The 27,277-nt window shown below is 38.5% G+C and overlaps 1 protein-coding gene across 9 annotated transcripts in view; it reads left to right on the forward strand.

The window, feature by feature from the left end:
* Window positions 1-27,277, forward strand: part of diaph2 (diaphanous-related formin 2) — a 441,980-nt gene that overhangs the window by 33,397 nt on the left and 381,306 nt on the right. For 7 of the 9 annotated variants that reach the window (XM_048176558.1, XM_048176565.1, XM_048176564.1 and 4 more), the window contains one exon: window positions 1,951-1,971. The exons of the other annotated variants lie outside the window; for them this stretch is intronic. In XM_048176558.1, the coding sequence (XP_048032515.1) occupies window positions 1,951-1,971 (21 nt within the window). The remainder of the gene's footprint in view (window positions 1-1,950; window positions 1,972-27,277) is intronic. 9 annotated transcript variants of the gene reach the window in all.

Consider the following 27,277-nt stretch of genomic DNA (forward strand, 5'->3'; position numbering starts at 1 on the left):
TCTCACTTTTCAGTCTCTGACAGGTGTGTCATTGTTCTCATGAGTGCCAAAGAATGTCTTTAACTAACACAGTCATTGCTCTCTTTCTCTGCCAATGTCATGAAAAGCTTTGACTTGACCAGTAAAATGCTTTGCTGTTTCACACTTAAATGAAATTATTCATGTAAGGAACAGAACGTGTCTAGGCAGGGTCTTTGAGGGGGAAGGAAACAATGCCGTAACCATGATATTAATGTGAACGTTGTCAATATTGTGGTATTACAGAGATATGGAAACTTAATTACAGCACAAGTTCTTGTAATCATTTATGACGGTTCCTGAGAGATGATATGATCCTGTCTAGGATGCAGGAGCTAATAAATAAATAACTAAATGATTAGATTTGTATCATGGAGCATTTGATGATCATGAGAAGAGCAGGAATGAGGATATAAATACCCATCTCTTGATAAGATGACATTTCTTCTGAAGTTTGTTTACAGGAGCTACTTCATAATAGAGCTCCTTTATAATTAGCATATTACATGACTGCCTAATTCTGCATTACAACAATTACCATCATCTAGTTTTCGTGTTTTTTTTTCCTGCTCTTCTGGCTCCTAAGAAATTGACAGTATTAATACCACAGTAAAGTGACAATGAGGTGTTGTTTTTTTTGAGAATTTGTGTAAATTGATGTTAGCAGCAGCTTTTCCCCTCAGGCTCCTCCCTGACAGTTCTTTATGTGGTTTCAAGATAATGTCTGTTCTTTTGATCAGGCTGCAATAAAAATACAACATTCATCAAACCCAGCCAAACACGGCATGGTGCTAACAATACTTGGCAGCCATCCAACATGTCTGGTGATAGATAGCACAAGCAGGTGACTTTTTGTTTAGGGTCAAGACCCAAACCTTTAATGATTTGTTTGAGCATATTTGCCAGGGATGCGCTAAATTGGACTCAAAAGTAGTACTCTTGATCAAAAGGTTATGCTGTTAAAATTGACTTTATTATAGTCATAAACCTTAACCTAAAAATGGGATTGTGGGAGTTTGTTAAAAACAAAAGGACAGCTATGTTAAAAGAAAAAGAATGGATCAGATTTAGAAACTACCACCTCCAGTTTTGTATTGCTGAAGAAGTGAGAATAGTGCTCATTTCAGATAAATCTAGTTTTAGACAAAATTCTGCTCCCAGAAGAAAACCTTCCATAGATATTCAGCCTAGTAATTGTCATTATGGCTTGGCCAAAAAAAACCCCAAAAAAAAAAAAAAAAAAAATATGCTGACTTCATTGAGCTTTGAGCTATGTATAATTTGACACTTGATAGAAACCACTAGTGACATTTGATTGATTTTTGGCCTATGGAGGCATTTTAGGAGGCCATCTGCTCATGAATAAAATAACACGTTGGGGTTAATTTTGTAAAAATCTACTAGATTCTTACAAAATGTCATTGAGTGATGATCCCCTCTGGATTTTTGTATTGACTGTCAAAAAATGCCCTTAATATAGAAGCTGCTTGATTGTCCTGAAGTGATTTGCGGATTGTTGAGGCGAAGGTTTTTTATATAGTTTAAAACATAACATTTTTGCATCAGTCATTTCACGTATCAATCATTTCACCAGACTTTTTTCTCCACAGTCATCAAAACCAATGAGCAAACAGAGAGACACTTTTAAAAACTCAATCGGAGATCAATTCATCCTGATCCTTAAGTTCCAAGCAGTCATCAAAATGGCAGACATTGTCTTTAGTGTCCGTCTAAACCCTCTCTCTCCAGCCTGTTATGTGTGTAATTCTCAGCTGAGTAGGCAGCATAGCAGAGAGGGCCAGTGTGCTAGTGATTTAAGTGTAAGCTCTAATACTTCAGCAGAATAGTACCAAAGAGATTTTGGCCTACTAATGATTGTGCTGTTTGTGTCTTTTTGCACATTAACTTCCCTCCGCTGACCGCTGCATGCAGATAACTGGGAGCAAAGTTGCGGTAAGTAGCAAAATTATTTATTCGCTTTTGATTGGTTATCGTGCAGTATTTCTCTGTCTTTGCCTTTCTCTCTTTTCTCCTTTTTTTTTTTTTTTGTGAATATCCAGAAAATTAATTTCTATGGCTTTAGATTTCTATTTTATTTTCAGCATTACTGTATTTTATAGGCTGTAATTTGAAAGTTCTACTTTTTTCTCCTCCCAATCCCTGCATGTAAATTGCACATTTGGAAATGAGTGATTTCTCAATTGTGCTCTCCGAGAATAAACTAGAACCTTTTTTTTGTTAGTTTAAGCAGTTTTTCTTTGAAATGGATCACTGCCTAACACATATTAGCATTTAAATATTGTAACACCAAGGATGAGCAATAGTTTTTAGGCAAATAATCATAATCTGTGATCTAATCTGTTTATTCTAATGTTCTGTATCTAAATGGGTTTCATTGTGTTCATTCTTCCCCCCAGACAGCGTACTGAGAATGTATCACTTAATTAGATTTTTCCACACACACACACGTTCCGTGTTGATTGAACAGTGAAAAAGAAATATTGAGTGCACCCCCCACCCCCCCGTCCTATAAATACGTTCCATTTTGCAGTGGGACGTTCGGCACAACCCATTTGCAAAGCCATGTCTTTGTCCCAGTCACATTACAGCATGTCACTATTGTTTCTGAAATGTTCATAGCTGCTCATGTTGTTATTGTCACTTACTTTCGCCCCTCGCCCCCACTTTCTCAAAAATGACGGTAATAATCTTTATAAATATATACTGTCTGGGAGATGGCAATGTTTCCTCATTTCACAGCTCTGTAATGCAGTAATTGCAGACTGGCTTTTACTATTTCTCACGTAGTGTGGTCGCATAGCCCATATGAGGCTGCTTGTTATTTGTTTTATTTTATTTATTTAGAGGGGCTCCGTTATTGCCTCCGCAAGTGTCAGTTGTCATTTAAAATGCTGTTTTATTGTGTTGCTGGAGCTATGAGAAAGGCCCGTAGATGTACATGAGGAAGCTTGAAGATAAGGAAGCACAGGTAAATGTTGTTATTTACAATACAGCAATAAGCTGCCGCAATAGACCCATTTATTTGCTGGGAGATGGCCCGTTCAATCAATGCTTTCATGCCGCTTGTGTGTCGAGTGATTTTTCTATAACCTGTCAGCAGTAAAATCTGCTCGATTTGATAAGCGTGGAAGTATGTTTTAAATGTTGCATCATTTCTCAGGGCAGAGCAGGAAAGTTACTCTGGGATTGGCTCTATTGAAGAACTGTCTGACAGTGTTCACCCCAAACAAGTCCTTTCCTTTAGAAGTTTCTCTCAGTTCAGAGGTTGCTGAACTTCCTGCCATTCCACCTGACTTCTCTGTGCATTTCCTGTGGATGGGAGAATGTGAGGGCTTGCAGAGAAGCTGTCAGCTCTTTTATTCACCTTGTTTCTGTTTTTCTCGTTCCCAATATCCCACCTTTATTGAGTTTTATTGTGTAAGCTAGGTTTTGTGCGACCAAGATGACGCCCTCTCGCTAGGCAGATTGCTATTTCCACGCTGTCAGTGTGGTTTGGAGGTAGACCGACCTGCCTGAGCCGCGTCTCCCTCAGGGATGAAATGTCTCTGGCGCGGTCTCTCGCAGGGCTCAAATTCGCTGGTCAGCGTGTCTGTATGCTGCTGAGTCACATGCGCTTCAGTAGTTTGTATCAGCACAGCTTGATGGTGATGATGATGGTGACCTGAGGGGGCGTACGGCGTACATGCCGCCCCTCCGCTGTGTTTGATTGATCAGGAATGTTGGTGCTTTGATTGTCAGGCTAAGAATGATAGATTGCGTGTCGAAATGCCCACGTTTCATCGGTGTGGAATTGATGAACCCCTCTGTGAGGGATTGGAAGACCGCAGCTTCACATGCTTAAATAAAACACAACTAATACACAACAGCCAATCTGTGTTTGGCCGTTTCACCGTTACCTGTTAAGGTCACATGACTTGACCTGCAAAGCCTCTCTAGACCTCGGGAGGAGATCAGTAATCACACAGTCAGCCCAGCAGTTAGGAGAGACTGCCTGTTTCCACGGAAACATGGCGACATACTCAGAGTTGTGGGCAGAGAGAGAGAGCGAGGAGCCGCTGAGACCTCAGGGACAGGAGTCTGCTAGGGCTGTTAGAGTGCAGCTGCTCTCCGAGAATCCCTGGTATTGTCGGTGAGAGAATAATGGACAAAGCTTGTATTTTAGAAATGGTTTAGCTTCTTTTCACATGGGACAAAGACCTTTCCTGGCCCTTTCTTGGGTGTAATGACATGGATCTTTCTGTTATGTTAAAGTGTATATTACTTAAATATGCTCTTTGGAACCAAAGGGCCTTGAAAAGCATATGTGAAAAAGAGCAGAACAATAGCAAAAAAAATGACATTGACATTTGACTATTCCTTGTTATTTTTATTTTTTATTTTTTTACTTTGCACTAGGGCTGCACGATATATCGCATGAGATTGTCACGCGCATTTCGTCAGTAAAGCCGGTTCCCTGATTACCGCTAAATCGCCATCACCTGCTTTCAAATGGAGCGCCATTTAATACGCAGAGCCGTAGATCACTGAAAAGCCACACAGTATCGCGTTCATTATCGAAGGCGATTCATCTGCGATATGAACGCAATATTGCGTGGCTTTTCAGTGATCTACGGCTCTGTCTATTAAATGCCGCAACATTTGAAAGCAGGTGATGGCGATTTAGCGGTAATCAGGGAACCGGCTTTACTGACGAAATGTGCGTGACAATCTCATGCGATATATATCGTGCAGCCCTACTTTGCACAAAACAAACGTTTGGCCATTTGAATCAAGGATTTTTGTATATATGTTTGTCTTATATGATGCTAATGCTTACATGCATTCAAGTTATGTTGGAAAGATTGTTTTAAAAAATCTTTCCATGTTGGGGCCTTATCAGTGAGAAAATACCGTGGATGCAGGGTCTGTATTGATGGTAAATTTGTTGAAATTAATGAATTTCAAAAGCAAATTGATAGCTAAGTCGCATAATACAATAGTATTGTAACATTATATGAGCAATATCACACGAGTAGCCGTGCAATTTGGCTGTATTTCAGCACGGCTGTGATTTGGCAATCACAGCTTGCTGATATACAGCCATATCGCATGGCTAATCGTGTGATATTGTGTTTATACAACAGTTCAAGTGTGTAAATAAATAGACAACAAATAAAAAGAACAACAACAGAGTGTCTTTAAAAACCCTCTTTTGTGAGAAACTACTTCCTTCTGCCATGGATTCAATTCTCAAGTTGACAGTTTAACAGTTGAGCCCAAGCCTCCGTTACTAATTCTAAAACATCACTTTAGAACTAGTAACGAAGGAACGTTGAGTCGCTTCATTGAAACTCACTGTAATATGTAGAGTATTATGAGAGAGAGATCACCTGAGTGAGTGTATTACCTGCATCTAGCTGATATTCTTCAGGTCAATCTTATAATCATAATCACAAAATCAGTTTGAATGTCCGCTGAGGACAGTGATGTCTTTGTCCTTTTCCTTGTTCTTTTAACATTTAAGACATTCCCATTTTAGCGCTATTCAGTGCATTTGTCAGCTGCTTCTCATCAGATGTTTAAAGTAAAAACAATGTCCTTGTTTCCTTGTTTCGGTCCATTTCAATATAAAAGTCCTAATGACTCTGAATGATAAAGACTTTGCCGCTGTCTCATGGCATATTAATTTCAATGTAAATATAAAGTTATGAAATTTAATATAGTCCTTAAGCCAAATCTGTTAGCTCTGGAACAAGTAATATATTAATAAGACCAAAGATTGCCTGTTTGATATACCCAAAATGAATTATACCACATGTTTAAGCACTATCTACTGTACATAAGAGCCAGTGGCAAATTCCAAAAGGACTGGCCAAGATGAAGCTGTTCTCTGCGGGTACATGAGCGCTGAACGGTCACTGGCGGCCTGGAGCTCGAATCTCCGAAAGCGCTTAAGCAAATTTTCAAATAGACGCTATGTTTCCAAATAAATCATAAATCTGAGGTCTAAACAATTACATTCTCACCTAAAAAAACCCTCTGAAAACTACATTCCGTTACAAAATAACAGTAGTATCTGTATGACACTCCATGACACTCGCTGTGAGAATGCAGATAACGGAGTGATTAAATGGTTCCTGTGGCAATATTGGTAGAATATTGCATGGCTGGAAAGACCTCTCAGCCAATCAGATTTGAGAACCAGAAAGAACTGCTGTATAAAATAGAATATATACCAATTATATTTACAGCACCTTCAAAAATTGCAAAAAAGCAAAAAAAAGCAAAAGCACACCTGATGCACATTCTTTTTTCATTATTTTGAAGAAGTAAAAAAAAAAAAAAAATTTTTTTGTAGAAAAGGTACTTCGCCATCGTGCTCTGACCAAAGTGAATGTACCTGACGTCATAACTCTTACTTCGCAGGAGGACTTGAATGCACTAAACAATGAAATTTATCCTACAAATGATGTTTTTCAATTACACTGCCTGCTGATGATTTACCTTAGTGCCCCTAAAATGACCTAAAAAGCTTCTTGTTTGTTGTGAGTATACCTCTTGCCTTTCTTTTAATGTTTCATTCTATTATCTTTGCAGTGAAGTGCACTATGGGTAATGTTGAGTATTTTATTAAGGCTCTTCTATTTATATCCTACACAGGTTTTGTTGTTGAATATTTGGAGGCAGAACAGTTCACATTTTGTCTTACTTCACTTCCTCTTCAGTTAACTCCCCTCCCTTGCTTTTTTGTCTCTCCTTCACTTCTATATACTGCAGAATTTGTATTCCCAGGGTAATGAATAACCTTGGCATTTGTGTGTGGGCTCCACTTGTTTCATCAGTAGACTTTATATCCAGTATACTCCTGTTCCAAGGCTCATCGCTACCACAGCTGTACGGGCACATTGTAAGTGCCTGTTTAAAGGCTTTTCTGCAGTGATGGCGCACTGCGTCCTCTCTCACTCACTCTGCTTCTCGCTGGCACTGGCCAGCATCTGTGGAGAGGGCCCTTTTTAAACTATGCTAAGTTTGAATAAAATCAAGGACAGCCAATTCCTACCTACGCCTCAGTCTGAAAGGGTTCCTTTGTTTCAGTTTGGCCATTAATGATAATTGTGTACTGGAGGATGAACTGATTTGATAGGGAGCATGTCCTTGGTGCTTTAAAAGACTTTCTAAGGAAAAAATAAATCCAATAACCTGTTCCCCTCTTTGTTCCTGTTCATCATTTTTATCGATTCATTTTAATTAGGTTGAAGGAAATGCACTGTAAGAGAACTTGTTCCTCGTGATGGTTTTGTCTCAGTTGATTTATTTCAATTTTTATTTCAAATGTTTTATTTTAAAACTTTTTAAGCAAATGGTAATGGCCAGTGAAAATACACAATGCTTAGGAGTTTTAAGTGTTTGCCAGGGTTCTGAATGGTATTTAATGCATTGATAGGTGGTTGCTTCTGGGTGGTTGCATAATAAAATTAGACAAGATCCTAAAAATATTCTCGATATTCTAGTCTGTATATATATCTTGTGTCTGCCATTTGTGCAAATCTGTGAGATCCCCCCCATTTTATCATCCTTCAGGTGAAAATTGTAAGTCTGATTTCTTAGAAAAGTAATAGCACACCTCTCCTCAATAAGCTGTATGATTTTTGAGCCATGATTCATGACTGTAGCACAAACGGTGGGGGATGAGTTATAAAGTTTAATACTTAGGAATAGATTAGAAAAGGTTTTTCTTACCTTAAAAAACACCACTAATAATGTGTTGATAGAAATTAGTTTGCAGTGAAAGCTGAGGTAGGACAATTATTGTCTGCAGTAATTGACAACATGCCACAGTTGCTGTCAATAGAGCTTAACTCGTATTTAACCTGGAATATTCCTTTAATGCGAGTTAATTTAATTGTAGCAGAGATGTTAGTAATTCACCTATGCGGTTGAGCCATGATATAATAGAAGACATTCTCACACTATATATATGAAGGTCTATAATTTCTGCCTCTTTTGCTTGGTTTCATCACAGAAGCTGATCAGCCTCTCTTCATCTGGGAGACTGAATTGGTCCTATCACTGTATCACAGGGATCAACTCTGAGACCTGTGATTTTCAGTTTTGTTTGCGTCTCCAAGCTCAGGCATATTGAAGTTTCTCTGGGTTGAGATCAGATTGACACTGGCGCAATATTCATTGAGACACCTAACCTCATCTCCTGTGGGGTCTCTACTGATGCATCAAGTGCTTGTTTGGTACAACCACAACCTTACAATTTTAATGCCATTCAGTCAAATGCTAATATAGAAATGTCAAGTACTATACGATTGATTTACCTTTAATACTATTTCCAGTCCTTCCTGGGACTGGAATTATTTGCATTTCACAGACCCAGACAGTCTAGGTTTGTTGATTTCATATGGGAAATGGCAGGACTTAAAGGTAGCTCTTATTTTATCAAACCTGAATATAAAGCTCCTACATTTTTTTCATGGTAGCCAAAACTAATAAATGCCCTTTCCAATGTCAGTCAGATAGTTTGACATGCTCCCTCTCTTCGTACAATATTATATCGCACACAATCTCTCAGAAGTCTTTTGTAAGTCATTGCAGACCATACCAGCAAGATGAATGTCTTGTCATATAGGACACACAGTCTAGAAAGTGTGTAAAGAATCATGACCTGCTAGACTGGCAGCCTATGTCAATACCAGCACCCACCGGTGACAGAAAAGGTCTCTTTGCTGGCTGACTGCTACTGCATTATGCCACGTGGCTTTCTTTTCAGTGGCAAACAAACAATCAGCACTCCTGCCTTCAAAAGAGGGGAGCGGGATCTCATTATGATGAAGAGAAGATGAAAGGGAGCCAAGAGTGGACATGGTGTTCTCATATTAAAGGGAAAAGAGATGGGCTCTGTTTGTGTGTAGGTGTGTGTGCGCACGCAATGAGTATTCTTGTGATTGTACGCCACTTCTGTGAGAGAGGGGCCCATTTGGTGTTCGTCATTGCAACCCTAGTTCAATATATTCCCAAGTCCTGTCTCTCTCTCTTTTTTAAATCCAGCGGTCAATCAGATCACCCTCTGTCCACCTAGATATTATTCCTTCCCTTCGTCCTGCTCTTAGCTCCAATATTAAATGGGACCGCATGTTCCCGAGTAGTTATGAGGTCAGGAGATCTGGTAATGGCTTGTCCCGTCACTCTCCTTGACCACCTTTCAACACCGTTTCCTCACGTTCTTGCCCTTTTCCAGCCTTAGATGTTGATGTATTTATAGCACATAGCATATTTTTTGCTACAGCCTTACCATAGAAATCAGTGTCATCACTTCAGCTGTGTGAGTCCTGCTTTTTTTTTTTTTTTAGCTTAAAGCTTCAGTCTGTAAGTTTTGCCTCTTTGTTGCCATCTCTGTTTGAAACCTGCAATTGCAGTTATTTGCGGAATTATCATCTTTATGTGGGTTGCGCATCGGCACGGCTCCTCAGCGCGGATGAATCTAATGTTTGCTGTCAGTCACCGCATTGGTGTGGATACTGTATTTTTGGAAGTATGACCAAAATAAGAAAATGTCATCTGAACAAGTAATTAACAAATCTGCCAGTTTTGTTCTGACCAACTGAGGGAAAAAAAGCATTACAATAAATCGTTCTACCAATAGTGATTAAATCTAACGATTGCTTAGCTCGGATCACGTCAAACCGTGTAAATTATTATTATTGTTATACTTTGTTCTCAAATTGTTAATGTTAACAACATCAGCATTGCGTAACTATGTGTATTTAGTTGGTATCAGTGTTACCTGTAGATTCCAATTTCTGTACAGTCTAATCTCCATACAATCATACCATATAATCCGCCATCAAAATGATGTTTAATTATCATCAGCTGCTGTGAGAAAAGGTTATGATCCGCCACCTGCAGCATCCTCGCATGCCATATAGCCTACTAGCTGGTACTCCTTTATGTACTTAAACAGACGTGATGCAATGACGCAAAGACAAATGACAGCATGCTTGAATTTCCCGAGGAAACCCACCATTACCACTCGGATTAGAACACGTTACTACAAGCTTAACGCTGTGAATCTGGCTAAGGTATGGAGATAGTTTTGAACACTGGCTGGTTATGTACTTGCTCAAAAATTGATTTTGGATCATTTTTTAACCAAAAAAGTTACAGACTGCAGCTTTAATGAAAGTAATAGCTTTGTGATCTGTTTTTCTTTCTCAAAGTTACTTTGTTAACTTGGGTATTTAGGTCTGGCACACGCTCCGTGGTTTCTGGACAGCTCTTTTCTTACAATTAGGGTGGTTGGCTAGATAATTCACTTGAACCATAAAGCCATGAACACAGTATGGCCACATTTAATGGCACATGCAGACAGCTCAGAAACTACACTCGGGGAACAGTGTTTTGACTGCTCACTACTTTGCCTCTTAATTTTATTTTGCTGGGTTTATTTCAGCCTTACTAATAAGAAGCAATCTCATTAGTTTATTGGGCAGGTGTCAGAGAGATGCTGCCATTTTACCTGGTTTTTCCTCACTCAAAACCCCGTTGTCTCCTTCCGAGACTCCCTGTGGCCCCGTCGGCAAATCACGGCACTAATAAGGTGTGGCGCTTGTCTCGTGGCTGCACATTTTATGGTCGTCATCCTTGGACACTCAGCAGTGAGCCGTCATTATCTGCTCATCAAACACACTTTAAGCACTTCCCCAAATGGCCGAGCCTAACGATTTGTGGTTTGATCAAGGATGGGACACAAACCGTTTAGTCTGCCTTACACTTTTTCTCAAGGGGGCTCTGGAGAAATAGACCCTTCAAAATGGCTGCGTTTTAGTTTTATTTGTTCATGATTGTGTTCCTAGAATGTTAGCTTCACCTTATTGTTTCCTCTTGCTTTTGTTCAGTGTATTTATAGCAGGCACATTGTTTGCACATTTTCAGTTTGTCTTGTTATGCATGTGTATAAATCCATATGATTAACTGTCCATTGGCTGAGAGACTAGAAGTTGGAGGAGATCGAGATATTCCAACAGCCACTAGATGGCAGTAAGTATCTTTAAATTGAAGTTCCACAGCAGTTTTAGTTTGTGTGAGATGGAGAAAAAAAAGAAACATTGTTGCCATGGAATTGACCTAATGGGTTTCTCTCAGACCTGCACAGCACTGTATTTTACCACAATACTGTTTGTTAGAGGTTTGGTCTTTAAAAGGGGAAGTAACTGTTAAACCTACAAGCAGTATTCAGATGGAGTTTGGCTAGATTTGGCTTATTCTCCAACGTACATTCACAAAAAAAGTCTTTTTTTCTTTTTGTGCGTTAAAATTTTCTGAGCTGAGGGGTGTAGACAGGCTGCTGTTTTTTCCTCTTCTAGCTCCTGGTATTGGATATGGACATTTGGTGGCTCGAGCTGCCTCGCCCCTCATCAAAATCCTGCTTATGCAATCACATCTGAATAATTTATACTGCCACCCCTGCTCTCATCATGTCATAAAACATGCTGCTGACAACACATTGTCAAGCTAATTCCATTCAACTAGCTCTTCTTGAAGTAACACGTGTTCATGCAAAGTCTACTGTTGGCAAGTCTCTTCTCTTCTGGTCTTATCTCATCTCTTAGAGTATATTTTGTAAAATTCCCCCCTCAGTCAATTTCAGAATGGTAGAGGTGTTTGTTTCTTTCTCTCTCATCCACATATGCTGCCCCTCCATCCTTCCCTGTTCAGGTGCTCTCTCTAACACTGCACATTAATTTTTAAACTTAGCCATATGCTATCGCTTCTTTCTTTGGGTGGCTCTGCCAAATGCTCCTGAATCAAATCAGGACAGATATAAAGTCTTAATACAAATACAGATTTTTCATCACACAGATCGAATCAATAAATGGAGCACTTGTGGTGAGATGTGATTTTAAAAGAAAACATGAAACAGGTTAGACAATGTAAGGATACAAGTAATGGTGGCTATAAAATTGAGAATCCAGTGAGCGGTTACCGCACTTTTTTTGAAGATGAACAAATGGCTATAGTTACTTGGGTATTGCTATAAATCGACTTTTCTTGTTTTACACCTGTTTGTGTATTTTGAACTTTATGCAAAAGTGTCTCTGTGATTTGCCTTGTGCCCATTTTACTCTGGAAAGACTTCAGGTGTACTTTTCTTCATCTATTTTTGGATGTTGGCCATTCTCATAGTCTATATCCAAGTCTGTCTGTAGAACAAAAGAGAAGGCAATGGTAGAAAAGAGAGCTGATATCATATGCCAATTACACTCGCAAGATATTCAACTTTCTGTTATAAATGAGCTAAGGCTGCTAAAATTGTCATTTGAATTATGCCTTTCATCTCCCTATGGCTTTTATTTAAGCAGATCAGTTCAAGCCTCCAGTGACTGTTTTTTCTTTCCTGTTTGCATTTCTGAACATGCAGTACAACGGTAATGAATTCCACCATTTTAAAACCAATTACAGTAGTTGGGCTTTTTTACACTCTTTGTCACTGTCTCTGTGGAATAGGGCTGTTGGAGTGTCGAATACAGATGATCTCGATTCTTTTTTAGCTATTCCCATAACCCAGCATGCTAATGCTATTCTTTTGGCATTACCATAACTTTTTTTTTTTTTCACCTGGAATTTTTTTTTTGTCAGATTGGCATATAGCCTACAAGTCACTTTATATTTAGTATTACACCAACTTTTAAATGACTCAACTATGTAAAAATATGAAGAATCTCCATATCTTCTAATTTACAATATATTTTAAAATATATTCTAATATACTTTTTACGACTAAAGACTAAATACTTTTTACAAGATATGTGACTAAAGACTTCTAGTGATGTCAACCATTATATTAAAAACTAAAGTGAGGGCATACAATAGAATGTCACATCTGTGATGTGTGAGTGAGAAAATAAATGCCCCTGTTGTGCCGTTAAAAGGATTTGCTAGTAAGGGAAGAAGAAGAAAAAAAAAAAGGGGTTTAGTTTTCCCCCGTCCTTATATCTTCTTTTAGATGTAATTAATGGCTCCTGATAATAAAATTGGGTCTTTGTCTGTTGCTGACGTTACACCATTGGACTTTTTTGTTTGGTGTAATTATATTTATTAATGATGACCAAAGATCTACAGAGGCAGTTAATAACCATGTTTTTCTGTCTCCATTTTTTCATTCATGTTTAATTGTCCTAGATGTTTTGTAGGAAGGCTTTAGGAGATGGGTTATTACAAAAAGTAGTTCCTGACAGACATCTTTTCTTGAACATGCACTTGTGTAGTTTCTTAATTAGAATTGTGCATAATGAAAGGCGAGGTGGACAGAATCCTAGATTAAATTATTCTGTTGCAAGTGCAGAACTCTTTCTATAAGGTCATTTTGGTGCTCTCATACTGCATGGGACAAATAAAAAAAAAACAAAAAACATGCATTTGACCTTATACCTTATATCGAAAATTATCCTTTAGATGGTTTTGCATTCTTAGGAAAAAGTTGATTGTTGTTAAAAGATTCTTTTGATGTAATATTCCATAATCCAGTAATCTAGTCTTGTCCTCAACAGGCAGTTTACACAATTCACTGACACTTTCAAAGTCTGCCTCAGGCTTTTCAGTAGACATCTATTGGCGAGTCACTAGTGTCTTTTCCAGTCTCCCACAAATCAATACAAGCGGGTGATGCTCAATTTCCACCGTCTTGCTTCTAATTTTGGGCAGTAGGATGACTTGGATCACACATGTGCTTTTCTGACTGTTTAGTGGCTCTATAGAGTGAAGTCCTGTCCCAACTCTTTTGTACAGTGTTGATATATTTATAAAGCCCCCAGCCAGCTGTTGTTGTTCCTGCTTGTGCTTAATGGTCCTCAGTTTTGTCATTTATTATATTGCATTGATTATATGCATTGTTACATAGGGTAGCATTTCAGTAAAGAATGAATTACATCATAAGAAAAAAAAGAATACAGAATTTAATAAAGACTCTTTGAAAATGTGTTTTTCATATTGCTAATAATAAGAATAATTCACTAATTTGATTGATTAATAATTAATCCAAAGAAGTTGTAGAAGCTAGGATTAAATGACACTGTCCACTTCAGCAGATAGTGAGTGTTGTGTCAATGGCTCGCTAATTGCTGTCATTCCACCCGGCAGCTGTTGGCTATTAGAGGTCTTTGTTCCAGATGTTGTGTCATTATAATGGACTTGATCATCATAATGGCTTCTGAAAGATGATTGGCTGACACGGCTGGGCCTCGTAATGCAGCCATTGCTCTTTCTGAGAAATGTTCTCTATTGTAAACTGTATGCAGTGTAATACGATATGTGCTAGTGGAATGACAGAGGTTACGAAACGCAAAGCAATTTCTCTAATTCAAAACATTCCTAATGTTTGTGCTGTAGAACAGAAATGGAAGTGAATGTGTGTGTCGGAGTGCCCAATCACCATGTCAATGGATCTCTCTGATATAGAACTTGAATTGTCGCCGTCTCTGAAGAACATAACTAAATAGCTCTTTTATTTGTTAAGTGTTCAAAATGGAACATCCTTTATCCATGGATCGCTCAAAATACATTATGGCATAATGATGTGCAGTATTCTGATACCAATCATGTGTGTGTGAGAAGGAGAGAGGGAATCGAAAATGCCCTTCTAGCTGTGTTTGGGTATGACTCCATGGAGAGTGGCAGTGATAAGAGAAGGCCGGGTGTAATGAGCCATATCCCATGCCCCTGCTTCCTGCCTTCAGGCCTACAGATGGGAAGAGGAATGCCCTGCTCTCCTGTCTGTCTGCCTCGCCCGTCCACTCCCTCCCCTCCTTGAGAACTCAACCACTCTTGAGTTTTTCATCCCTAGCTTTATTTTTCTGCCTGGCCTCCAGACCTCTGCCGGATTTTGTGGAGCTTCTGATGGCGTGCAGTAAAATCAACGAGGCGTCCTCTGCCTATTCGCTCTGAGATGGAAAAAAGAGAGAGAGGGAGGCAGAGAACAGGACAGCACAGCACTGGACTGTCTTATTTCACAACCACCACCTTTCCCTTTCTTTCAGCTCACTGAATTTAATCCTCACAGGGGTGATTCCTGGCCACTACTGTACAGAGCAACCTGCTGCATAGTAATGTGCTGCAATGGCCCAGAGTGTATGTTCTATTCCTATATTTTACACTTCCTGTTACTCAGCATTATTTCACATTGTTAGGCTGCTCATTTTTAAAACAAACTAGTATTTAGAATATGCTTCTACTTAAATGTCTATATATGGGGTCATGATTGTCAACAAGTGAGGTTGGAATTTTGTTTATATCTAGAACACAAATGTGTACGATTGTGTTTATATATATTTATATATATATATATATATATATGTGTTATTATATATAGCTTTTATGTAATAATATAATATATTTATGTAATGTAATAAACAATTGTTGATCATCATCACCCATTCCTGCTACATATTATATTATATATTTATGAGTGGAAAAGCATGGGATTTGTTAATTGCAGGAACTTGCAATCATTTTAAACTGATTTTGTTCACCAAAACTTGTCTTTCACGTTCATGGCATAATTTTAATTATAGTGTACTGACTGGTATTTGGGTGAATTGTGTTATTCTGGGCTGATTAATTTTTCATCAGCTGGTTATTAACATTTGGCTATCTTAAGCCCACTGTTTAGAAAGAGCTATTTAAAAAGTTTTATTCTCCTTGATGGATGGGAGTAGTTTGTTCCCCGGCAGGGAGAGGAAAATCTTCTTGAAATGAAAGGCAGTGAATTAAACCTGCAGCTCATTCAGTCCAACTCCTCCAACCCACAAATAATTTTCTGCATGAGAGAGGGAAAACAAAGGGATTTGTGGGCTCAAATGTGAAGTGGATGAGGTAATTGTTTATAGGTGGACCTCTCTGTGTGATTCTTGTTTAAAACCACTTGGCTTTGCCCAAGATGATGAATTTACCTTGTGTTCGGGAAGTATTACGGCATGGTTCTTGATCAGCTGATGTCAAATGGATGCTTGATATAATGGTTATGACTCGGTAGACATCTTGAAGTCTGCAGCATATGTCTGTTTGATTGCAGGAGTGCAGGGAGTGGCTAATTCTCTTGATTACATCGAGAGCTTTCACTGCTTTGAGTGTTGGTCTTTTTGTCTGCTTGATATGGTTGCCCACAGCTTGAACCCACTGGGTTTGGCAGTTGTGAGTCTCTTCTCTTTGAAACAAATATAACAAGATATCAAAGGAACATAATGATGTGGATACCGCCATTGGCTTTTATCCATAGAATAATGGTCTGGGTTTATTGCATTTTATGGAGGAACTGATCGCTCATTTTAAATGTGAGTCAAAAAATGAATCAGTTTGTGAGGGCACAGTCAACACATTTCTTTTTGACTTTTGTGCCGAGTATTCTGTCTTTTTTAGTACATGATGATAACGCTGCCCTAATATTTTCCCAAACATTTTAGCACACCATTGAGGATGAAGGAGGACAAGCAAGGTGTTGTCTTGCTTCGTCAATGAAATAATAATTAGTCAGGCAAATGGGCCTCTGAATTTAGATAAGCCCATTATCATGCACTGTTGCTGTTTGGGTTTCAAGGACTTCTTCTGGAGCTGAAATCAGCCGTTTCCCCAAACATGAAAATGCTGTCATGTTTTCTCTCAAAGACACCCTCATACAGCTCTGAGTTAAATGAAATATTTTTGCCGGAGACAGAATACAATTCTCAGACTGCAACATGCAGTGGTAGGGGCTACACACAAGAGGGATGAATTGAATAGCGGTAGCACTTATTTTTTCTTGTGGATGTTGCTGTTAGACAAATTGGCGTGTGAAGGTTCTTGTATGTGCGGCATTGAACTTTAGTGCAGTCTTGATATATGGCTTAAATATCTTCAAATTTCCTTCTGTAGCTAAATATACATAATTCACATGAATATTATGAGTGGCTTATCTACTGAATAATCCATGCTACCATAAACAGTGTATGCAGTAACCTATATTCTCTATAGTCGATGATGACATTTTAACCCATCCTATTTCTCATGTTAATGTTGTCGTGAAGTAAATTTAGCACATTGTTTGTATTCTCCTGTGCTGAAATGTACATTTGCATTGTTCTAGAAAAAATCCAAAATAGCACTCGCAAGTTTCTCTCAAGTGTAATTAGTGGGAAAAAAGATGGATAAATGCAGCTTCATCTTATTCATGCATTCCAGGCCTTAGAAGATCCCTGTTTTTCCTAGGGTTTCCTAGTAATCTTAATAAAAAACAGATGCTATAGGTCTGTCTAAAGGTTTTGGCTTTGTGGAGGGGAGAGGTGAGAGAATCTGGGAGGTTTTCTGCTGACCCTCACGGTTTGAAAACTGCTGATGGCCTCAGGTTGTTTCATGCATCTTCAAAACTCTTCCACACTGACTAATACACTGTAGAATATCTGGCTTCATTTTCGTTTAAAAGCATGCGCAGGTTCCTCCAACACAGGAGACACAGTGAGCCATTACAGACAGGAAGAAGCTCGGCTTGGAAAAAAAGATAATCACCCCCCCACCCCCCTATTCTGCCTTTCATTATTGAAAATGAACCTCTTTCTTTTTGCAAAGACAGTAAATGAATTATAAGTGCAGTTATTTATTAACTATTTAAGGGGCACAGAAGTGTGGAGAATCTTAAACGCTTAACGGCTGGGTGAACAGTCAGATATTTTTGATGTGGGAAGTGCACTTATCAGTCAGTGCCATCAAATTCTTTTATCCAAGAAAGGATGCTTGATGGTTATCACTCTGAATAACAGTTTTGCAGACCAGAGATACAGATCTTAATACAAAATATGCTGTTTGTTTGTTCCATCTGCAGCAGAGCATCTTAAACATTCATAATTTAACATATAGTGCAGTCTTTGCCTTAAGTCTACACTACACAGTTAGTTAATTCTGTTTTTGTCATAGGAATTATCTCTTTTATATTCCTTTGTCGTCTCTCTCGTTTAGAGCAATGCCCAAGTCACACTGTTTAGGGTCCCACCAGCATCTGCATGGGGTTTAAACCCACTACAGCAGACTAAATCATCTGTAATTAGTTGAGCTGGGCAGTTTATACAGCTGTAGAAGAAAAAATTTAAAATGGGCAGAGAATGTAAAGAGAGATGGGAGTTTGCAGGTGGTTCTCGCTGTTTCTAATTTCCTCACATCACTCCACCAGTCACAGGCTGCTTTTTGACGGTTTCATGTCCCTAGTGCTTGTTTGCTTGTAAACTGACATCAGCGACAGTCAGACACCTGTAAATCCAGGTGTGTTATGAGCTGTGCTGCTGTGTCTGCGATTCCTGAACTGCCAAAGGGAGCTTGCAGCGCTTTACTCTGATGGTCCTATGCTGTGAGTAATTTTGACCAACAAAGCTATAAACCCACCTCAGATGTTCCATGTGGATACTTTAAAAAAGGTAATGGAAGGCAACAGTCAGAATGCCTTACCCTTAAATAAAAAAAAGAAATAGATAATAGGTTGTTTGCAATCACGTGGTTCTGGTGACGCGCGAAATACCGGTGGAGGGCAAGCAGTGAAAATTAGAATGGAAGAGATGGAGAAAAGTCCTTTCTGTGCTGGTTTAGAAAGGTATAAACAGAAAATCACAACATATGTCGGACGTGATCTTTTTGTTATTAAGATGAGTGACTTTTCCACTGAATTGAAAGACTTTCCTGCATCGAGGAGGTAGATATAGACAATGTGAAGCTTCCATCACTCATCTGTTCAGTTCTAGTCTGGGTTTGTTTATATTGCGCTGCCTTTCTGCTAGTGAAGTTAGGGCAGTATTTTGATTTTCTGTCGCAATTGTGAAAAATGTCGCCATTGTAGGTCATTTATGCTGAATTGAGAATTGCAACAGGAGCTCACATCATCGTTCAGGAAAAAAACTGGACGGCGTAATACAATTGTTGCCTTTTATACGTGTAAAAACACATTAAGGGAAGCAGGTTGAGGAGGTGATGGGAAGACACCGTATATCAAATCTAATAATGTCACTGATTTAACCCACTCCCTATCACCCAATAAAATAATCACATAGCTGAGTGTTTTTGAAAGTGTTGTCTTTGTTGTTGAATCGACTTCTGTCAGCTTGTTAAACATTTATTTATTTGGGCATTTTCTACCATATGATGGCTGAAGCAGCAGCGCGTGACACTGTTCTCATGGTGACCAGATCAACATTATGAACGGAATACTACAAAACTGAAGTGAAAACACCAAATTATCATTCAATGGAATAAAATAGCTTTTCTTCCCTGCAAACGATACCATGAAGAATGTGGATATTTAACAAAACGCTATTAAAGGCGACAACTTTTAAAGTTAAAAAACGATATAAGTTATAAAAAACGGTATAAGTTATGTAAATGATATAAACACCTTCTGGGTTCTCAATTTTTTCGATTTAAGCAACCATAAATGACGCAAAACATACGAATTTTGAGTTTTTGATAGGATTCCTATATAGAAAAATCACTCCCTGCCCTCCAGACTCATTCGCGCTGCTGCTGTGACGTCATGTGCAAACAATTATATTTTGCTTGATTTTCTTTCATCCTTATTCATTCTTACCTTTACTTACGGCAAAAAGGCAGTGTATTTTTTATTCTTTTATGCTGATTTAAAATGAAAAGAAAAAAAAAATCACATAACAATAATGTTTTACTATAAATATAATGAAATTCTTGACATTGCCACTAGGGTTGCAAAATTCCGGGAATTTTCAAAGGTGGAAACTTTCCATGGGAATTAATGGGAATATATGGGAATTAACGGGAATAAATAGGAATTAACGAGAATTAATGGGAATAAACGGAATTTGCAAAATTGCAGGTTAGCCCATTACAGGGTACTTAAATGTAGTTGAAAATAAAAATCTTACAGCATAATTTTGGTTAAAACAACCAGATTTAATGCAATTTCAGTTGAATTTTTACCCTGCACATTCCTCAATCACATTCACTCAGCACACTACTTACTGCAGAGATATTGAGGCCACACCCTCTGCATGCACTGTGCATTCCTCCAGTCCATAACATGCACATTTGATCAAAAATACAGAAAGAACAGTAATATTGTAAAATATAACTTCAGTTTGAAATAATGGCTTTCTATTTCAATATAAATTAAAATATAATTTATTTCTGTGATGCAAAGCTGGATTTTCAGCATAATTTATCCAGTCTTTAATGTCACAGCATTTATTTAAAATAAAAATATTTTGTGACAATATACACTACCGTTCAAAATTTGGGAGTCAGTAATTTTTTTCTTTCTTTTTTTTGAAAGAAATTAATACTTTTATTCAGCAATTATGTGTGAAATTGATAAAAAATGATTTTAAAGTGATATTGTTAGAAAAGATTAGAGAAGATTTCTATTTTGAATAAATGCTGTTCTTTTTACATTTTTATTTATCAATGAATCCTGAAAAAAGTATTACAAGTTTCAAAAAAATTTTAAGCAGCAAAACTGTATTCAACATTGATAATAAATGAGTATCAAATCAGCATTTTAGAATGATTTCTGAAGGATCATGTGACACTGAAATAAATAACACATAACAATTGCTGCAATAAAAATTAATTGAATGCGAAAAAGAAATAACTGTTATTTCATGTTATGACCAAACAAAATGTTTATATTGTTAAAATGTTATACATTTTTATGAATTTTATACATTTATATAAATTTCCCAAAATTTCCAATTAATTCCCATAAAATCTCATCAATTCCCGTAAATTCCCGTTAAGTTTCCAAATTGGAATATTTCCAAAATTCCCCAGGTTAAGTTCTCTTGGAATGTTTCCGGAAATCTACCGGAAACTTTCCGCCCCTTTGCAACCCTAATTGCTACTAATGGCAATTACAAAACTACTCAAAGGTAAAATGTTCGGATGCATTATACTAATGAAAAAGGGCAGTGCTTGCTAATCATAATGGTCCTAAATTCTAAATCCTGCAGCCAGTCATTCGTTTTTATTTCATTGTTTTTCCTTTAGTTGTTGCTTTGAAAAAGTGATTTATAAAAAGCATTCAGTATTAAGTTTAAAAACAGGAAACATCAGTGAGTATTCAACACCAATGCCAGTGAACAGCTTCCGAAGGAGCGGTTTACACCACAAGCGCTCAGGGTCATTTACTGTAATGGTCAGCGCTACATCCTCTAATATTTTTATCTAGAGCCAAACACGCTTCATTCAAGCTCTTTCCACTCCATGCGCATTGCTTTCATGTTAAGAGCATTTCATAATAAACAATAATTTGGAATATATATATATAATTTGGATTTTTTTTTTTTTTGAAAAATATAAAAATGGCCCATACTTTTCTTAAGTGGTAAACCTTGCACCCTCAGTATTTTTTCTCAGCGCCGAGGCCTTCTATGTGCCATACATGTAGGTGTCTAAATGTAAAAATAAATAAAAATAAATAAATATATAAATACATAAAAATAGCCTGATAAAACATCTGATCTAATACTTTTTTTATTTATATCCAGTTGAGAGAAATATTTACTTTTTTTTTTTTTTTTTTGGTAAATATCTACTTTTGGTAAATATTGGGGTTTTTTTTGGTAAAAAATTGGTATTGGTATCACTGCTTTGGCTCTCTGGCCCTAAGATTCTCACCTTTGAAGACTGTTTGAGTGTATAAGATTTTTTTATTTTATTTTAAAAAAGTACTACGGCTGTCCCAATGGAAATGAATAACTGTTCCAAAAAAGTATTGTCTGGAACTTTCATTGAATACCCCTGCTCTACACCCTCTTTCAAATGTCAATCTTTAAAACCTCCTTGCTCTCTCACATCTTTCACCCAGTTTAGCTCTAGATGAGCACTGCCATTACTATGTGCATGTCTTTTAATACAGACAACCGTCTCCTTTTGTCCTGTTTCTGTCTGCCATGTCCTTGTCTCATTATTGACTGAAGCAGTAATGATTATTTTTCCATTGGTGTGAACTGAATGTGAAACAGCCCCAGTTCCACTCTTGGGGCCAGTGGCATTGACAGTGAGCTATCCAGAAATATTAAAGGAACAGCCTTGGACCATAAAGCTCTAAAAAAAATTGTGTAGGCACCTCATAATTAAAAATAACAAATTAATAATTTCTTGCAAACAGCCCAGTGGTTGTGCTTATGCCAGCTTGACATCCATTTTTATGTCACATACTGGTTAATACTGTATGTTTGTGGTGTGCTTCTGCAATATATGAATAATTCAGAATATTTTTGCATGTTTGTATGGTTGCGTGTGTTTCTAGTGATAATCGCACCTGCACATGGATTACAGGTCTGTGCAAATGTGGTAGTGAATTAGAACTCAAATCTGCAGTCAGCCAGTGTACGCCCATAGCGTCTTCAAAATGAATGTGTTAAAAGTCATTAAACAGCACTCAACTTAATCATTCTTTTACTTTTCATAATTAGGACCCTGGGCTACTGTCTGCTCCGGCACTGTTCACACTTGGCTTTCGGCCACAAGTTGACTGAAGTTAAATTAGGCGAGATTACTTCTTTATTAATGCATCTGCAGCGTGAATGACAAGCGTGTTATATATCCAAGCATTACGAGACATTTTACAACTCTAAATGTAACAGCATGTAACACTTGCCATATTTGCTCTCTTGCCATATATGCTGTCTTTTTTGCATCCCACTGAACATTATAGCTGAACATGCACTATACGTACTGTAGGATGATACAAAACTGTTTAATACATGTTCAGTCAGTTCACTGGCCTATTGTGTTGTTGTAACAATTGGCTACAATAAGTAAAAAAACAAAACAAAGCAAGAACAGTTGAAGGCTGCATCAGTTTTCAGTATGAGTGCAGCAACTTTTCAGCATTTTTTTACCCTCTGAGAAGACATTAGATTTTTTTTTTTGATTTTATAGTAGCTTATAGTAACATGGGAACATTGGATAAATTAAACATTATTAATATGAATATTAAGTCTGTGTATTCAACTCATGTTGTATCGGACATTTTCTTTCTTTTGTTGGTAAATGATAATTATTAATGTAGTTATTGATTATTGGACTACTATTTTTATGCAATATGGAAATGTGAACATTTATGAGTTTATAAATATAGATTTTTGAATTTGCAATGGACAAAACAAAGCCTAGGGGCTTATGCCACCGTAATGGCTGTATATTTGGCTCCTTGAGCACATGGCATGTCTATTTGTTTCAGGTCAGACACTTCACCTTGGGCTATCCAGCTGCATGGCTCTAAAAAATTATGACTTTCCTGTAAACAGGAGGACCCTAAAGCAGTTTGCCCAGAGGGCCTTATAAGAGCAAACTGGCGTGATGGTGATTATGATTTATTGGAGTTGTGATCATCTCTAACTGACCTGCAGTGAGCAGCTCTTGTTGCTTTTCCTGGGCTCTGTGGGGTTTAGTTAGGCTGTGGGTTTGGTGGTGGATGGCTGTCACGAGCATCTCTCCAGTCCCACCTCTATAAATAGAGAACACTCCTCTCTCCACGCTGCCATTCCTGGGGGGAATTTTCCTCACCACATCATCCTCTTTTGCTAGTGTCTCTCTACTGTCAGCTTGCCTATCCATCCTTCTATTCATCCTTCCATCCGTCTGAAACATTAGCCTTAAAGTCTAATGTGTCTTGACACGCATTACCCCGCAGCCCCACCTCCCTGTATAGTATACACACACACACACACACCTTTCTGTACTTTGATGTATATATGTACAAGTTTTCCATGCTGTATTCAGTTATGAAAGCATTTAGCTACTTACTTAAGAGATCTAATTCTGAGTGCGGAGTTTTCTTTTTAAACAACCTTCAAAATGATGCATTATGATGTCCAAGATGTCCTCCCTGTCATTTACGTTTTTTTTGATGTGTGTCTAATCTGCAAGAATTAAATCTTCTTTTAAGTTGAACACCGATATCAGTTGAGTATTCATGCATTTGTAGTGTATAATGTTTATAGTATGATTTAGTGCATGTTCGGGGGGTGTGTGCTGGAGTGTGTCTGATTCAATTTCTAGGCTTGAGGTGCAGGGGGAAATCAGATGCTTACTCACACAGACTCCATCAAAGACCAACAGAGAAACTTCAATATTCGCCTTGCAGCTGTCACCCAGAGTCAGAGAGTATCAACCAGTGAGACTTTAAACCAGCATTCACCCACTGAGTGACAGGTGCAGGGCTAAATGATGACTCGACGGAGCTCCTTTGAATCCGCTCCCAAAAATAAAGCGAATAAGATGCGAGGAACGTCGAGTCCCGGCAGCCCAAAGATCTGATCAGCCCCCCTCACCTCAAACAACAGGAAATGCCACCACAGCATTCGTAAATGTTTCTGGAGCGAGCTTTAGGATTTGATGCAAACATGCTGCTTCAGGGGAGTTTAAAATAGAACTTGTACATTTTTTTTCCTCAGAATATCAGAGGATGACACAATTTTTCAAAGAAAGTAAGTGGGATTGGAGATACGGGCACAGTCAGATTTACGTTGTGACCCTTTGTTGACCTTTTTTTTCTGAATTGCATTGTTCCGTCGCACTCATTGGGTATTCATCTCACCCCATATCTTTTAACTGCTGTCTGCGTAGATGTTTCCTCAAATGTGCAGAGCCTCTGGCTGTAATATATTTAAATGGAATAAAGTAGCTCATTTTCCCAAGGATATGCCCCGGATCCCTGTTCCCATAAACAAGCACTTAGAATACAAATGGCAGAAATCTGGGCGAATACCTCGGAAAACATCATTCGTTTCCCTCCTTATGAAGCGATTCGTTTTCTCACTGAAGGGTGGAGAGTTGCGAGCTAACTCGATTGTAAGTGAAAATCTAAATAATGTGCTTTGCCAGGGATGGCCTCAAAAATAATTGCTATCAAGCTGAATGTGTGAGTGGGAGACGGGGAGAGGCGACGAGATGAGCTCGTCAGAGAGAAGAGCCATTTACCAGAAGTGACAGAAGACAAGATGTTCTCCCGTGGGTGTGTTTGCCACACTCGGAGACCTCCACTGCTGGGGGTCCAGTAATTACAACAATTAAGATGGATATCCTTCATGTCATCTTAAACGGGATGTAGGCGCTGGTTCGTAATTGTCATGACAATTTGGCTTTATTTTTATTCATAGACTTCCTTATGCCGGTTTCGCAGCTTTATTGTCCCGCACAACATGTTTAATTGCCCCAGAAAGTTAAATGCTACTTGTTCAAAGGAGTTGCAGCTGGGCTCCAAAACCGATAAATTGACACATTTCAGAAGTGCAGCGTCTTCACACCCTAAGTTAGTTGTTTTGATGCTTTTTTTATCGTGCAGAAGAAAAGCTTTATTGTAATTTCTTTGTGAAACTCTTTGAAAAGAGTCCCTGAAGTTGTGGTCTCCTTTGTTTTCTCGAATGAATTTGGTGTAACACTTTATAGAATGAGACGAGCAGCTGAAGGTGCTTGCTCTCAATTTCTTAGTAACATCCTTTTGCACCCTCACTTTGTCTTATCGAGGTAATTGTTTGAACAATGACTTGTGATGAGCAGTGACTGGAGTGAGAAGTAGGGTGAAGAGAAGGTAATGACTGGAGCTTTTTCAAGCCTAGCCAAGACAATGGAGACAACAGCATCAATAAAGAGTAAACATTCCCCCACCTCTCCACACAGTCTTTAATGGAGATCCAAGCTTTTGGCGGAGATAGATGAGAGCTCATTCAGAGCAGCGAGTAGGTAGATGTGTGCTTTCTCAAGCTAACTATTGGTTTGGAGAGGAAAGTCAGACACCGTACAGCATTAAAGGGTGTGTGATTAAGGAGTACATTTGATGGAAAACCGGGCCCTATTGACATGCCTTTGTCTCTTCTTCGCGCAAGTCCCACTGGGCTGTGCTAGGTGAGGAAGGGTTGCAAGTGGATTCAGAAAAGTTAAGGTGATTGATTGTTTTGCAGCAGTTTCTGTGCCTGCCATTGATTCACCATCCAACTTCAGGGATGGAAGTCATTTATATTACTGCTAATCATTATTCCCATGGCACTTTGTCAAGAGCAAAAAGGTGATTAAGATGACGATACATAATTTAATTTGTGCTGGCAGATAGGTTATACTTTTTCCCCCTCCTACCTGTACCTTTCTGCACTACTCCTGCTCATTTCTTACGCTCCGTTTATCGTCCCTAAACACACACCCAGTCACGTCGCATCTTCACGTTTCAGTCAGATAAATGCACACAGGTACACAAGCTGTACACATGTTAGCAGCAGTTCAAGAGTACATTAAACTCGGTTACAGCGGTTGTGTGATGTTCAGATTTTAAAGTCTCAGATGTGCTGTCAGAGTCGCTGGTCTTCTCATCAGTGCTCAGATCTTCTGACACTTCTGAGGTTCACTTTACATACCTGTCATCTCTTAATGCTCGCTTCCCTGTGCCTGCCGGAGCTCCGTCACAGACTTATGCTCTTTGTAGAGTAAATGTGTCTCTCTTCCACCACCTTTAAGACAGTAAGTGGTATTGAGTGAAGACTTTTCAGTGCACGGTTTAGAGATGAGTAGTGAAACTCTGTCTGTTGATGCATTGGAGGGCAGAGTTTGAAATACGGGACGTTTCGCCCACAAAACCGCATCAGCGTCTTTGTTCTGATTCTCCTCAGAAACAGGCGAGCAGAATCACGGATGAGCTTTCTCCTGCAGTGCTGTCTGCATTCAGGCATTGAAGAACACATGAGGAGATGGTGTCCTAGAGATGCTACTGCATAATTTCGCTCTTGTCACTGGCCCTCTCACAGAAGTCTTTGTTCTGCCCTCTTTGTTCTGTTGAGGAGTGAGACTTCACACATAAGAGCGAGGTTTTGATTAGCATTTGTATGCAAACCATAAATTTGCAAAGATTTTGTACATTGCATATACATGACACAGTCTTTAGAATTTAGACATTTACAAAGCAGTACAAACAACTTGTTTGTCCTTTTCCATCTGTGCTGCTGTGGCTTATTTAAAGGCCAAACCTGAAGAGCAATACCTGGCCTTTTACAAGAGATTAGATGATTGCACTTTTATACACAGTGGCGGTGCAGAAGTGTACACTCTAAAGAAAAAAAAAAAAAAAAGGTGCTAAAAAGCACTAAAAGTGGTTCTTGTCTCGTAATCATAGGGGAACCACTTTTGGTGCTATGTAGCACCATATCTTTAAAGGTGCTCTACAGCACCTTTGTCAAATGGTGCTATGTAGAACCCATAAGAGGTGCCATATTGCGTTTTA

The sequence above is a fragment of the Megalobrama amblycephala genome, linkage group LG23, assembly GCF_018812025.1.
Source record: "Megalobrama amblycephala isolate DHTTF-2021 linkage group LG23, ASM1881202v1, whole genome shotgun sequence".
Classification (NCBI taxonomy): domain Eukaryota; kingdom Metazoa; phylum Chordata; class Actinopteri; order Cypriniformes; family Xenocyprididae; genus Megalobrama; species Megalobrama amblycephala.